Source organism: Coturnix japonica, chromosome 3 (genome assembly GCF_001577835.2).
Source record: "Coturnix japonica isolate 7356 chromosome 3, Coturnix japonica 2.1, whole genome shotgun sequence".
Lineage (NCBI taxonomy): Eukaryota > Metazoa > Chordata > Aves > Galliformes > Phasianidae > Coturnix > Coturnix japonica.
Window position 1 is genome coordinate 27,291,031 of NC_029518.1, and position 14,897 is coordinate 27,305,927.

Genomic DNA, 14,897 nt, shown 5'->3' on the forward strand with positions numbered 1-14,897 from the left:
GGGCTTTGGGCCCGAAAGGGATGTGTGGCCCCTCTCCTTTGCTCCCACCCCCTGGAAAGCAGCTGTTAATTAAAGAAGGCCTTAACAGACCTGGAAACGATCACGTTCTCCAAATATCCCCATTCTCACACTTCATCTCTGCACTAAAAAAGCCCCGGGGAAGCTGCAGTCCCCAGCGAGCCTCACCATCATCCCTGCCTCCATCACCAGAGCACAGCACCCGCTGATGCTTTGATATGCAAATCCGCCATCGGATCCCTACACCGTGCTGCCTGCAGGCAGCACAGCACCCCACACAGGGGCCTCCTTTGGCCAAGAGCAGAACCAGCCCCTCATAAACCCCATCGCAAGCACGGGCACTAATGGAAGGGATGCACACCGAGATCAAAACCACTATGCCAAAGGTGCAGCAGGCAGCGTGGGCAGCTGGCAGGGCCCCACTTGGTGCCCTTGGCTCACTGAAAGCACAACTAGAAGACAGGAAAGACGGGCTGATGGTGCACAGGCTTCTGCTGCAGGTCTCACACTCACCGAGATGTTCTTCACACCCTTGTTCTTAGAAAGAAACATGTCTTATTTTACTGCATACACATTTATCAGAAGAAAGCACGTTCCCAGCCCATTTTCTTGCTTCATGACTGAGGATACCGTGAAAGCCCAAGGAAGGAGACAACAGCAGCACACAGCCCAGCACCTTCCTTTGGCTGCCTCAACCTCTGACCCCGAGATGCTTCAGGACAGTGACACCGTGCTCTGGTCAAAGGAGAAGAAACCGGAGCATTGCAAGGCTCAGAGCAACGCTCCCGAGAGGAAAACCGACACCCTCCGAACACACAGCAGCCTCAGTTCCTCCCAAGGTTACGGAACGGATGGAAATAGAGCGAACCTGGGGCAACCAAGCACAGCCCTGAGCACAAGCAGGGCCCGTTCCCAGCCCCATCTCCCTCACGCTGCTTCCACGCCCAGCTGAGGGCTGTAGGTGGGCCCATAAGGACCGCAAAAGAGCCCGGCACGAAAAGGGCCCTCCCAGGCGAACACCAGCTAATCGCAGTCAATAGGATCCACGTCCTTAGAGCACGGCTATTATCTCTGACGGGCACAGAGCCCTCCCGCAGTGGGTACACGGGGGGCTATAAGGGGGTGCGGCCGCAGCCCGTGCCCGCGGAGCTTTGTCCCACGTACGGGCGGGGCACACGCAGGGCCGTCCCGAAGGCACCGCAGCCGCCGTGGGCTTCTCCCCGCTCCAAGATGGCAGCCCCCCGCCCCAGCCGGCCTCGCCGCCCTCCTTCCTTCCCTCCCCCCTTCCCCGAGCCGTTCCCGACAGCGTCACCGCCCCCAGCCCGCGATGCCGCACCGCTTACCCGGCGTCAGGCGCGGACGGGCTCCCGAATCGCTGCCGCTTTGTGCCGCCCCGCCGGGCGCTGCGGTTCGGCACGGAACGATCGGCTCGGCTCGGAGCGGGGCGCGGCCTCGGCTGGGCGTAGCTTCGGCACCGCACCGCGCTGGGCGGGGCGTGCGGGCGGCGCGCCGTGCATGCGTAGTGCCGGCTGGAGGAGGGCCGCGGGGTCTGAGGTGTGCGCCGGGAGTGGGGGGGTCGGTGGGCTCCGGGGGACGTGGGGTGCGGTGGGATGGGTGGGGGCAGTGGGTGGTGGGCGTGCGGGAGCAGCTGCTCTGTGCCTGTCGGTGCTGGAGGTCGCTGATCCTTAGGCCTTATGTGCGGGCCTGGCTGCGGCCTGCTGCGGATGCCGCCTTTGCTGACCCTCGTGAGCCTGGGAGGGGGGCAATACAGGGGCTGCATTAGGCTCCTATGGCTATGAGTAGTCACACGGAGCGGTGGGAGCGGGATTCCTGTGCCCTGACAGCTGCACCATGGGCCAGGTAGTGCGGCGTGGCGTGGGGGATAGGGAAGTTGTGTGTGTGTGTGTGTGTGCGGGCTGGGATCTGCTGCTCACCCACCAATACGTTCCTTTGGAGCAGTTCCCTTCAGTTTGAAGGGAGCCACTATCGTTCATCGCAGCTGCCCTAGGTCAGTGCTTCCTGATTTCTTTGATGGCTTTTTTTAATGGTTGAGCCGCTGCACTCCACCTTCTCCTTGCTTGGCTCCTCTTCCCTGCTGCATCACTTCAGTGCTTTCTGGTTGGTGATCACACCTTGTTGGTTGGGACTTGGTCACCCAGGTTAGGGCTGCAAACAGGATGTGGGCTTGTGGCTTGATGTCTGTGGGCCTGTTCTGAGACCTCAGTGCTTTTAGAAGTAGTAGAGATGCAACCAAAAGGAGATAGTAGCAGTGAGTTATAGGACTGCAAGTTGTCCTTTCAATTTATACGTGACTCCAAAAGACCCTAACAAGGCAAGGTTTTGACTTCATCCCCACAGACCACATCAGTGCTGCTGGGACCCTCCTTTGACCTTAGGAAATTCTTTTTGGCTTAATTTCCTGATGGTTGCCCAAGGAGGTTGTGGATGCCCCATCCCTGGAGGCATTCAAGGCCAGGCTGGATGTGGCTCTGGGCAGCCTGGACTGGTTGGTTGGTGACCCTGCACATAGCACAGGGGTTGAAACTACATGATCACCGTGGTCCTTTTCAACCCAGGCCATTCTGTGATACACCAGGAACAATCCATTGTTGCTTTAGTACAGCACTGTGAATATGCACATATGTAATGGATTAGTGTGCTTGGATACTGGAACAGATGTAAGTACCTTATAGCTGGGACTTCTGGATGTTTAAGATAACTAAAGTAAGTTTTCCATTAAAGGTATTGAGCTCTTCTTATCTGCTTTTCCTGATGGCGCGAATGAGGTTAATGTGTTTCACTGGAGAGCTGTTAGCAGATGTACCTGCAGTGAGTTGCTGTTGGTAACTCGGATCAATAAATATCCTGTTTATTAATAGCTAATCCTATTCATAAATGGAATTCATGAAGACTTAATTCCTCTTTGTGAATTTGGCCTTTCTGCCTGTCATTAGTGCAAAACCAATTATGGCTTGGTAATGGGTATCTTGTGTATTTTTAACCCACCCGAGCCCTTAATCACATTGTTTCCTCTACAAGGATGGCCACGAATGGGTCGACCCTACAACTTTCTGCTGCTTCTTGCAGTGCACCCTGGCAGAAGTTAAATAAATAAACCCACAGTACCTGAGTAGGGGTTTAGGTATTTGCATTACACATATTGTCTTGGATTTATTTCTAACAAGACTCCTTTGTTAGTACTGTGTGTCCTGACATGGGTTTAAAGCATGTAATTCTGCCTTCTTTATCTGGAGGATGTCCTTGCTTCATATCAGCCCCCTGGGGTGGTTTACTTGTGTGTCTGCATGTGTTTTATGCAACGTATATGTCGCCCGCTTCTGTTATCTGGGATGGAATGTTCCAGGATTCCTCCATTCAAAAAGCACTCTAACCTGTTGTAAATACAAATCACTTCTTTATTCTTCTGGGGAAGCGGTGAAGGTAGTAGCTTTAATATGGCACTTGAAAATGGCGCGGTGGGTAAATAACTACCAGGGGCGTGAAACTGGTGAAGAGTCCCTTTGTGGTTTGGTTTTTGAACTTGATGTCAGTCTCGTTGCGCTGGATGTGGTAATGCTGAAGGGTCCTTGAGATGAGAAGGGAGTGTTTGCCGTAACAGGTTATTGCGTGTTCAGACTGACTCAGTGAAGTAGAAATTGGGTCACCCCAGTGAGTATTTGATTCGCAGACTTCTCCCACTCTGCAGAATCTGAACTCAAGTCTGAAACCTGTGTGAATTTTTAACTGGTTTGTGGAGCAGGATGAAGCCAAGTGCCTCGAAGATTTCAAGAAGTTGAGTCTTTCCAGCCATGAGATAGAGCCGCTGCTAGAACTGAGGTGCTGTTTAATTCTACTCTTACCTAGTATAGAACAACTTGGAAGTTAATCCTCCTTGAGCAGAGAGTTGGACTAGATGACCTCCAGAAGTCTCCTCCAAGGTAATTCCTTGATCAAGAGCATATTAGTGACTAAATGCAAAGCAGTGGTGCTATTTTTCCTGTCTAGGTTACGACGGGGTGCACTCCTCCGCCAGCTGGGCAATGCCAACATCAGACTGCCTAGGAGTTCCTGCACGTGTGCTCATGCTTGATGGTTATGGGGATACTCTTGCCATGTGTCTCTGAGCAGTGAAGTTGGATAAGAGACCACAATCAGAGATCCGCCTTTAGGAGCATAGCCAGGTCATGTGCGTTCCCCAAGCATGTGTTAAGCACAGCCTTCTTCAGAAGGTGTGAGACAACATCAGATCTGGAAAGGAGAGGGCTTTCATCTCAGTAATAGCGTTCAGCCTTTGGCACCAGCACTGAGTGCTGGTCCAGCACTGAATGACTTCTCTGCCCTTGCAAGTTTGGTTTGGCCTTAGCTCCTCTGCAGAGGGCAAAACAAAGATCAGGTGCCTGTTCCCAGCCATGGAGGGAATGAGGTAGAACTGGGCCAGGCTGAGGAGTGCTTGAACCAGACCCAAAGGGTCAGCTGTTTCTGGAAGGGAAGCTAAGTTGTTTGAAGAATTAGGGGTATGATTCATTGTTCAGAAACCCACTTGCACCCTTCCTTGCATGCTGGGCTTCGTGCCACAGAAGCATTCTTCCTTCTGCCCTGAACCTTCTTGCACATTGCAAATATTCTGTTTACTCAATTCCGAACAGGATGCTGCATTCCAAGTAATCAATCAGTCAGAGTTTCTTAGTTTATGACACATCTTAATATACTGAGGAATAATTCCTAGCAGTGAAGGGATACTGAGTCATGTGGAAAAATAAACAGTCCTCGGACACTTTGAACTGTTGATGCTTCACTCAGAAGTTTTGTAACTTCCAAAACTTCACTGCTGCCACAGGGTAGAAATGAGAGGTGACTCCTACTGAGACTAAGTAGTGAGTTCAGAGTTTAGACAGCACTCTGGGGCTCTGACACATGGCCTTGAGCACGCTGAGCTGGTTGTGGTGTTACTGTCCCTCTGACAGTGGGCAGAGCATATTCCTGTCCCTGCTCTGCAGCCCAGGCTCCAGAGCCAGCGGGACTCTTTCAACCCTACATAGCTGTGGAGCCAACTGTGGACTCCCTGAAACATACCTCTTGGAGACAGTAGAGAGGCCGACTCAGCAGTGCTGCTAGTTCAGCTCTTCTGCTGGGCTCTGAGGCCTTGCTGTGCTGCTGGAGGAGACAGGAGCACTCTTGCACCCTGGGTTTGAGTTTTGCACTGGGAAACAGTACACCCATGTGCAGAACAGGACATGGGCATTCCTCCCTGCTGGCACAGGGTGTAGGATTACAACAAGGGAGTTAAGCTGAAGCTGTGTAGCAATCCTAGCAGCAAGGCCAGGTAATCAGGCCTTGATAGCCGGTGACACTGTAAATACTGCAGGGCCTTGTTTTTGTTAGGCTTGCATATTTAGGCAAGGCACTGTTGCAAAAATACAGCCTCTCTGGGGTCCTGTTTTAGTGTGGGAGTGGTAGCGGTGAGCTCAGAACGGATACCCTGAGTCATCTGGAGGCTTCATCTTTTACCCAACAGAAATGTGGCTTTGTTATCGACTAAATGTAAGCATTGATTATAGCTTTTATTTGTTCCAAACCTGCTTGGATGACAGCTGAAATGGTTTGTCTCATATTGGAGGATACATGCTTCACTCAGGGAGTGCTGCTGCAGAACTGCTGTGGTACAGATTTCTGCTGCTTCTCATCCTGTTGTCAGCAGTGCTTGCTCTCTAGGACAGCTGCAAGGTCTAGGTGAGCATTGTCACACACCAAGCTGCAGTCAGAGAGAAGTCTTAGTTCTTTGTGAGCTGGCCTGAAACAGGGTGGCATCCGGATCCTTGCTGCTCCCTCCTCATGTTTGGATGTGCTGCCACTGCTGCCTGGATCATTGTTCCTAATCCACATCTGGCAAAGTGAGCTGGGACCAGATAAGCTGTTGTGATTGACTCAGCAGGCTTGTCCTGATTGGTTTTACAGAATGGGGTTAGGGAACAACTAGGGATGCAGTTAGGGAAGAGGGTGTGTTCATCTCAGAGGTTAGCCTTGTAACCCGGTTGTGCTGTGGTCAGGGTAGTGTTTTGCTTGGTGTTGAGCAAGCACTGTGAAGGCACGGGAAGCTTTTCCTTCTGGGCAGCTGTAACAAAGCAAGATTGGTAGAGGTGACCAATGTTTGTTTGTTGTTATACGGTTCACAGTGCGCAGAAAAGGCTTTAACCTTGTGCACAGAAGACTGCAGCTTGGGGATACTGAACTCAGCTTTATAGTAGAAGCATCTGAATTATATTCTCTATTGAATTCAGGCAGGGGATCTTGCTGTGCTTTGTAGCATGCTGGAGATGCTGTTAGAATTCTTTATGCTGTGAATTACAAATGTATAAAGAGTTGCTGAGACTCTTGTGTGTGACTGCCATAAGAAAAAGGAAGTGAAAAAAGTTCTCTACTATGACCAGAGTTCATAAATCTCTTTTTTCTCACACAGGGCAGCTTACCAGAATCCAGATGGCTCTCCTGCACAGGCGACTGGGATTTTCCTTAACCCATCTGAGCAACGCAGTCATCCAGCGACACTTCAGGTGATTTTCAAATCCTGCTTTTGGTTTTATTTTCTTGGTTGGAAGAGATGCTTCGAAGCAAATCAAGCATAAGATATAGTAATGCTAATTAAAAAATAATATTGTAAGAAAAGTATCATAGATGTCATAGATTGCAAAGTGAACCCAAACAGATGCGGGTTCCTGGCAGTCAGAACATGATCTAAACTCTGCAGACATTCCACATGCTCTAAATTTTCCATTTGAGTTTTAACATGAGCTCTTTGCTCATCCACACGAGTCTCCTCATTTTTATTTTGCCTCAATTTTACTCTTAGGGGGGCACTGATCTTGAGCTTGGAGGAAGTGGTGCTTGAACCATCTCTCTTGGCTCCCTTACCTTCTACTGCTCTTACCTACAGGATACCTCCAACTAGATCTTTGCAGAGATCAGAGTTGGCTCTCCTGAAGTCCAGGACTTCAGGCCTTCAGACCAGAATCCTGGTTATTGCCCTGTTTCTTCCATATAAGATCCTGTGCACTATCTCATAGGCTCTGCAGCCAAGGCTGACTTCAGCCTTCACATCCCGAACCTTGTTTGTAAGAACAAGGTCCAGCAGCACACCTCTTCTTGTTGGCTCCTCCACCACATATTTAAAGGATATGTGCTGACAGTGAGAAGGAGGTGAAGACCCTGAGGTGAGAAGTACTGCTGCTGGAAGGCAAGTCAGCGACCTGATCTGGGAAATCATTCCTGTGTGATGATCCTGCTTTTGGATGTGGGGGCTTCTACCATGAGACTGTGTCAGAAATGAGAAGAAAAGCCCACCTTGTGCAGTTACCTTGACTAGCAGTAATCAGGCAGTCACACATTTGTAGTTGTCAATTTGCTACTGCTGCTTTCTAGACTTTGTCCAGCCTAGATTTCACCTTTCTCCCTTTGACAATACTCTTCCTTTCCAGCTTCCGCTGTTCTGCCTTCTCTGTTGTGCAACCATAACCTGGCAGGCAGAGGATGGAGTGACATAAAAGAAGAGCCATTCCTGAAAGGGAAGTTAAATACTCAGCGTATCCCTGCTGCTCCCATGTGTATTCAAAGTCAGATCTACTAATTTAGAACCATGCAGTGTATTCCTGTTATTTCTTACCCCTGATAATCCCACAGTGCAAGCAGACACAGAAGAGAATGCTTCTCTCTGGGTTCCTCCCACGTGGGGAGGAAGGTGATTCTAATTGGCGGCAGCTTAGCACAGCCACAGCAGGACCTCAGAGGTCTCATTGGGAGCAGAGTAAGATTGGTGAGAACACCTCATGGGCTTCACTCAAAAGGAGATTGGTCAGAAAATTGCTGAGGACTGTGTACAAGATTGAAAGAGCCTGACTTGAGCCTTAGCTTCCTGTAGGCTGTTTGTGGGAGAAGTAAGCACGTTTTTTGTTTTTTTTTTGCTTGTAAATTGAAGCTGAACTGAATCATCCACATTTGCTTTAAAGAAAAAAAGAAGGCAGTAAATGTAACTCTTCACTCCTTCTTTAAGTCGTGTTTCAGAGGAAAACGGTTGTCTTATGTTTGACATTTACTGAGGAGTGTGCGAAGCTCAAAGTAGCATCTGGCTTTCAAAGAACACTTTGAGTGCAGTGAATGTGTCATCCGTATGGTATGTATTTGTTGCTGGTGACTTCTGAGTGGTTTTGTAGTGACAAGATCCTGTGTTGGTTTTGCCCTCGCTACCCAAAGATTATTGGGGAGACGTGTCTCTCATTCTTTCCTGTCTCTTATCAGTGTCAGTGGAGCATGCCGAGCAATACAGAAACTTACTCGTGTGCGAGTGGTGGACAACAGTGCCTTGGGAAACGCACCTTACCATCGGCCACCAAAGTGTATCCACGTCTATAACAAGACTGGAGTTGGCAAAGTAGGAGATAAGATCCTTCTGGCTATCAAAGGAGAAAAGAAGAAGGCTTTGATTGTAGGACACAAGATGCCTGGTCCTCACATGACACCTAGGTTTGATTCCAACAACGTGGTTCTCATAGAAGACAATGGAAATCCATTAGGAACTAGAATAAAAACACCCATACCTTATATCCTGCGGCAGAGAGAAGGAGAGTTCTCCAAAGTTTTGGCCATTGCCCGCAACTTTGTATGAGAGCTAAGAGAGATTTCTGGCAATCCTGGTCGTATCCTTTCCTATAGTACCTATTGCTCAGTCCTTTTCTAGAAAAAGCTGGAACACGCAGAAGTTGAGGTTCATTAAGAATCTCTCTTCCTGTTTATGAAGTACAAACAGCTAATTTAAATACTGAAATGCCTTGTTTTTCTCCAGAAGAGAAAACAGCGTGTTTGGGATGTGGTCCTGTACACACACTGCTCTGATGGTGTTACTTTGGTCTTAGCTTATTAAAGAACATGAAAATCCTTACTGTTTTGTACTGCTTATGTTGTCTTCCCTATTTCTACTGCTCGTGGTTCTGCTGGAGGAAGATGGCAAAGCCCAGTCCCTGGCCTGGTAGTTCTGGGATGTACTAAATGGATCAATTTATAATAAAGTAGGAGAGGTGAGAGCAGTGTAATTATTGACGCCTTCAAGAAAAGCGTTAGTTTCTGCATCTTTGCCTCAGAAGGAAGACTTTAGGAGTGAATGGAATTGGGAAAACCTGATGGCCTACAACTTTGGTGGTGTGTGGTTGAACAGGTTATAGCGGAGCTGGGAAGGGAAGGAGAATGTGGTAGGTTTGGGACACAGCCTGTGCTCTCCACCTGATCAACCCCAGGAAATTAACTTCTATTCTCTCTGGACAGTACAAAGGTTGGGTTCAGGCTGAAAGTTCCACAGGAAGAAACACTGTTCCAAACAGCTTTTTGAGAGTGCATCAGAGAACCTAGGCTTGTCCATTAGCTATTGCTGATAGGTGGCATGTACTCATTAGTGAGGGCTCTGTATCCCTTTCTGCTCCATTACTCTAAGTAACATGGATTGGACAACAATTTGTGTTTAAAGTGAGCTTTAAGGAGCTGCAGTGTTCTCCTTAGTAGAACTTCCCTGTGAAAATAGAGGAACCTAAGCCTATGAACCAGTTCAATACAGACAAAACCCTCTTCTGCCTGCAGCATATTACTTGCTTATTGCTTTCCATGGGCCAAAAAAAGCTGGATTTGCTGCTCTAGACCCTCCCAGGCCCTTAACCGTTGCCAGTAAGCCCTTAGCTTGCCTGCTGGATGAAGCAGCACAGCAGGTGCCCAGCTGATGTCAGTCTTTCCAGTCTGTCTGAACACAGCTGCTTTCAAGGAGAGATTTCTTTGCTGGAAGGTGACGTTTATGTCACTTTGCTGGGTGGGTTAGTGAACAAACAGCACATTCTGGTTGCAGCAAGAAGCGTGGCTGGGTCCCCTCCTGTTGTTTCCTAGAAGGAGCTGCAATTGCTGGCCAAGCATCCCCTGGTGTGCACGCCGGCCACCTAGTGGCTCCTGCAGCTGTGGAGCTGTGAGGAGTGTTCTGCAGACTCAGGCATTGGAGACTTACCTCTGCAGTAGGAGTGTATCCCCTGAAGATAGAAGGATATGTATATATGTATATCCTTTTGAGAACAGAAAAGAAGATGTACTTCTGCTAACCCAAGGCTGACAAATAGCTTTCCACTGCTGCATTTGGTTTCTGTGTGAGGCCACCTGCATGTGGAAGAGGGGTCCAGTAAGTTCCAGGTAACCCAGTCTGTAACTCACTTGCAATCAAGTGGATTGGTTGGTCTTGCTTAGCAACAACTCCAGCCTTGGAGCAGTCCCCTGGTAGGACACAGGGACCTCTAAACTATTTCTGTTTTTCTTGTCCTGATCATAAGGGCTATGAGTTCCTCCTGGGATGCACGGACCCTGCTGTTCGGATATTAAATATTTCGTAGAATATTTGCTAATAACTTTGCAGCATTTTGCAGGGATAGAGGTCGTGGGGAGAGGGCACCAGAGGAAGCAGGCAAGACAATGGAGCAGACTTGAGATTAGAATGTGGAGAGACGCTTTATTTGTAAGTAAATTGATATGTGGAACTAAATCCTTAACCTCGGAGCTTAATAAGCAGACATGCAGACAGCTAAGCTCAGCACATCCCACTGAGCAGCTCCTGCAGTTTCTATGTGTCTTTTCCTGACAAGGAACGTGGCCTCAGCAGAAATCCCTGCTCTGGGATGCTACGTTTGCACTTGGCAAACTCCAGGCACTCACCAGGAGCAGCTTTTCACCAGGGTCTCCCCTTTGAGCAGTACCCACATGAAGGCCCTTGTCCTGTGGGACACCTGCCTGCATGGGCTTGTAAGTCTGCCCTATGCTCTGCGCTTAGGATGGAGTGAACCAGGTGATCTTCCAGCCCAAGCACTTTATGGAATTAACCTGGTTTCTCCTGGAGGTAGTGATTCTTGCAGGTCCTTTCCTTGAAGCAGGCTGGCTGGCTTTCCCTTCCCCTCTCCCCTGTTTACGTTTATTATTCTACCATTAAAATGATTTTTTTCTGTGGGAAAGTTTCCCAGCAGGGGATGGTGCCAAGGAGGAATTCTCTCAAATCCTGTGCAGCCTCTGGAGGAGCTGTGAGCTGCTGTGGACTTGGGTCAGATTCTGCTCCCACGAGGTGCCTGTACCCCTGGTGATGACCAGGACTTAGTGCCCAGATGTTCTTTAGTGGGAAAGTGGTCTCTTCCTTTGGGTGTTCTGTGAGGGCAGGGAGAAATGGCCAGTGCCCAGAAATGACATGGGGTAGGGCTGGCTGCTGGGGCCCAGGGCCAGACAGAGCAAGGCAAGCTCTGTGAGTTAGCTAGCCATGAGAAGGGGTGTCTCAAAAGGAAATGGGCGAGACAGATTATCACCAAGGGATGCTGCAGGGAGTTGATGGCTTCCATCTGCCCCGGAGCCAGCAGGGCAGGGGAACTGTGGGACCTTGAAAGGCAGCAGGGGACATTGCAGGCTGGGAGGGGGAACACAACGTATGTCAAAAGCAAGTTGCTGGGCTCATTTGCCAGCTCTTGTTTTCCCCCATAACATCACTTACTGCATGGAACTCATTGCTCCAGGACACCGGCAAGCATAACTGGTTAATAGAGCTCAAAATGAGCTTGAGCACTCACCTCTGTGGCAGCGAGGGTGACTGTTCAGCAGTAACAGCACACACGCCTTCCCCAAAGGGAGGTGATGTGCCTGGTCATTGTGGTGTAGTCGCTGCAAGCAGGCTGTCACCTGGGCTCCTGAAATACCAGCTGCTTTTGAAGGCAGCTCTAGGCTATAGAACTCTGTGCCCTAATGTGGTTCTATAAAAACAAACGTGAGCCCCAAGCTATGGGGCTGGGTACTGGAATGCTTCCCACAGCAAGCTGCAGGCTTTGGACCAAACATCCCCTGCTGGGCTGTGTCATTCCATGTCACTCCTCTTTTCCCATGTTATCTGCATCTTTCAGGTTTAAAGAATTAATTGCTCTAACTTGCTAGTCTTCACCAGTAGCAGAGAACTCACGGTTGTGAGCAGGAAATGAAGTGAGGAGGTGGTAGGATGGAAGATGTTATCTCAGCCCTTGCTTCCTGAGGTTTCTGCTTGGCTCTTGGTCCTCTTCCAGGAGGCCCTCGCCAGCCCTGGGCAACTCTATAGCTATGATTCCTTATGCTGGGGGCAACGAACAGCTGGTTTTACTGGCTTCCCTGTCCTGCCACTCTGCCCCTGATGTGCCTCACAGAGCAAGGTGAGCTGAGGACAAGGGGCCCTGGGGCATCAAGCCCAGACCCACCGTGGCACCTGAACATACAGGTGTCTGCTCAATGCAATCACAGCATCTCGCATTGTTTGCTGGAAAACTCAATGGTAAAATGCTCTGCTCGTGTGCTGGCAGGTAGTGTCTCGCATTTCTGAGGAAAGCTGAGTGAATCTTAAAAGACCTGTAAGAACTGGGACATGCAGAATTAATGGGCTGTGAAAATTTGGGAGGTTGGCCCTTGTACAACCTCCATCTCTAGCTGCTTGGGGTGGCTGGAGGGTAAGGGAGATCCCTGGGAGACCCTTGCTGCTCTGCCAGCTGGGAAAGGAGCTCTAGCAAGTCAAGAGCAAAGGGGCTGTGTATCCCGGGAGGCGCACACTGGGGTTTTAGGGCAGGTGTGGGCTGCTCTGATGCTGTGCAAAGGAAGTCGGGGTATCAGGCACTGTGCTCCTAGATAAGCCAGCTCTGTGCCATCAGCCTGGCTTGGCTCTGGGCACTGGGATGCAGTGTGGCTGCATCAAAACACCAAACCCCATCCGAAAGCTGTGCAGAAGGGTTAACAGCTCCCTCCTCCTGCTTCAGGGAGCTTTGTTCATCGGAGTATTAAATTCCACAGCTGTAAATAATCTGCAGCAGGAGAGATTATCGAGACCCTGGGAAGAAGCAGCTTTTATTAATAAGATCAGTTCTCCCTGCGCAGCATCACGTAGCTGCTCCCCACCCTTTCTTTGCTGTGCTGCACCTCGCCGTGCCTCCTGAGAGCAGGTGGGCAGCTCCCTGCCTCCATCCGTGCCATCCCCGGCCGAACTCTCCCACTCGATAAGAAGGCCCCGTTCCCTCTGGGCTTGCAGGGCACTGTCGGTGTTCCCATGGAGCAGAGTGCCCGTGGTGGAGCACCTCGTCCCGCTGCTTCTCTGGCAGAGCCGTCGGGCTCAGGGTTACCTCTGTACAGCCGTCAATCCCTCCGCGTCCCTCCCCGAGCTCGCTGCAAGGCGGCCGGCGGCCACACGGTGTCACCCCACGCCGCCCTTTCCGCTCCGGGAGGCGGCTGCTGCGGCCGTGGTTCGTCCCGTGGCGCCGTCCCGCGTGTCCCCGATCCCAGCACGGTGCCGTGTCACCGCACGGCCGGCATTGGGGACCCGCCGCCACCCGGTGCTGGGCACCCGCTGTGACCCCCGTGAGCTCGGGGCGGCTGTGGCTTTCGGAGCGTCCTAGTGGTGAGCGGGGAAGGGCTGTGCGCTTTGCAGGTGCTCTGTGGTTTCGGCGTTTGTTTTGCCACGGGGTGAGATGAGCTGCGTCGGTCCTCAGCTGATCTCGGCTGTGCCCTGCCCCGCGACGGGAACAAAGAGCAAGAGGCACCGGCAGGAGGGGAGCGCTGCAGCACGGCTGCCATTGCTCAGGGAGGAAGCCCTCGAGGAGGGGCGTGGGGAGAAGCTGGGCACAGGGGTGAAAAGAAGTGCTATAGGATATACCCCGAAGCAGAGGCACCAAGTGAAGCCATGGCTCTCCCTGCTCTGTGCCGTGTGGCTGTGCCAGGCGCAGAGCGGAACCCATTTTCCCACTGCCACTACACGGTGGAGGAGGGGGTTGTGGGAGGGAGGCAGGCTGGGAGGATGCATCAGGAGGTGACGTGTGATGGTGGAGCGAGCCGTGGCCCAGCCTTGCTCAGGTGCAGCTCTCCGTGCTGCGCCTCACGTACCAAGATGCTGTCTGTCCTCCAGCTATTTACTGCCAGCTCATTTTGCAAACGCTGCACTCACAGGATTTTTTTTTCCCTTCTCTCCCTCCCTCTCTTTCCCTTCCCTGCAGAGATGCTCACACAGTGCTCCCCATTCAGCCCCAGCAATGTGCTCTCCCACCTGCACGCACGCTGCACACGCTGCCCCACGTGCGGGCTGTCCTGCAGGGCCGCTCCATGCCCACCCCCTGCCCATTCTCCCCTGGCTTTAGGCCTGGTGCCAGGGAACAAAGAGCTCCATAGGCTTGGGGGCTGCTGGGGAGTAGAGGCTGCCAGCGAGTTCCAGCCCAGAGCTCCAGCCCTGCTGGGCTTCCCGCTGGGCTGTGGGGTCGCTGCCCTTTGGTGCCTGGGGATCACCATTGCCTAGGTGGGGAGCTGGGAGGGGGTGGTTGTGCTGGGAAAGCGGCTGCTGCCATGCTCATCTATCTGAGGGTCAGCTTGGCTGTAGGAGTGTTTCCCCCTGGGTGGGACCTATGGCTGAGGGCTGGCTTTCACCCTTTTCTTGGCCACCATGTGCTCTGAAAGCCTCAGGCCCTAATTAATGAAGCGCAGGGCTTTCATCTCCCCTATCTCCCCATCTCAACCGAGGACTGTGTTTGTACAGAGGTGTCTGGAAACACGAGCTGAGGGTTTCCTAGGGGTGGGAGGCTGCTGCTGGCTGCCCACTGCTTGTTGCTGGGGCTCACGGGGCTGAATGGAGGCCCCAAGCTGGCGCTAAGGGACAGGATCCCCTCTGTGTCACTGGAGGGTGCAGGGAGTGAGCTGGGGGGCCTCGGGGTGCCGGTGGGATGAAGGTTTGTGTGGGCTGGAGGGGCTGCCCGCAGGCCTAGCAGGGTGGTGGGGCGGCCTTTGCACGCTACGGTAGATGGCAGTGCCGCCCGGATTTTATGAATGGAGGAGGAGGA

General features: G+C 51.5%; 2 protein-coding genes across 5 annotated transcripts in view; one reads left to right on the forward strand and one right to left on the reverse strand.

The window, feature by feature from the left end:
• The window catches only part of TMEM63B (transmembrane protein 63B), a 36,072-nt gene extending 34,592 nt beyond the window's left edge, over positions 1 to 1,480 (reverse strand). For 2 of the 3 annotated variants that reach the window (XM_015857687.2, XM_015857685.2), the window contains exon 1: positions 1,362 to 1,479. The gene's annotated coding sequence lies outside the window, so the exon portion shown is untranslated. Of the gene's footprint in view, positions 1 to 1,361 lie in introns of all 3 variants that reach the window. The other variant, XM_015857686.2, reaches the window with a different exon arrangement.
• MRPL14 (mitochondrial ribosomal protein L14) lies at positions 1,479 to 8,947 on the forward strand. Of its 2 annotated transcripts, none has more exons than XM_015857691.1 (3): positions 1,479 to 1,572; positions 6,476 to 6,569; positions 8,308 to 8,947. In XM_015857691.1, exons 2-3 carry the CDS (start codon positions 6,496 to 6,498, stop codon positions 8,672 to 8,674), a joined length of 441 nt encoding a protein of 146 aa, XP_015713177.1. In that variant the 5' UTR covers positions 1,479 to 1,572; positions 6,476 to 6,495; the 3' UTR covers positions 8,675 to 8,947. The 2 variants fall into 2 exon arrangements, with proteins under 2 accessions (XP_015713177.1, XP_015713176.1); XM_015857690.2 differs by lacking the exon at positions 1,479 to 1,572 and adding an exon at positions 3,779 to 3,956.
• Positions 8,948 to 14,897: the final 5,950 nt, after the last annotated feature.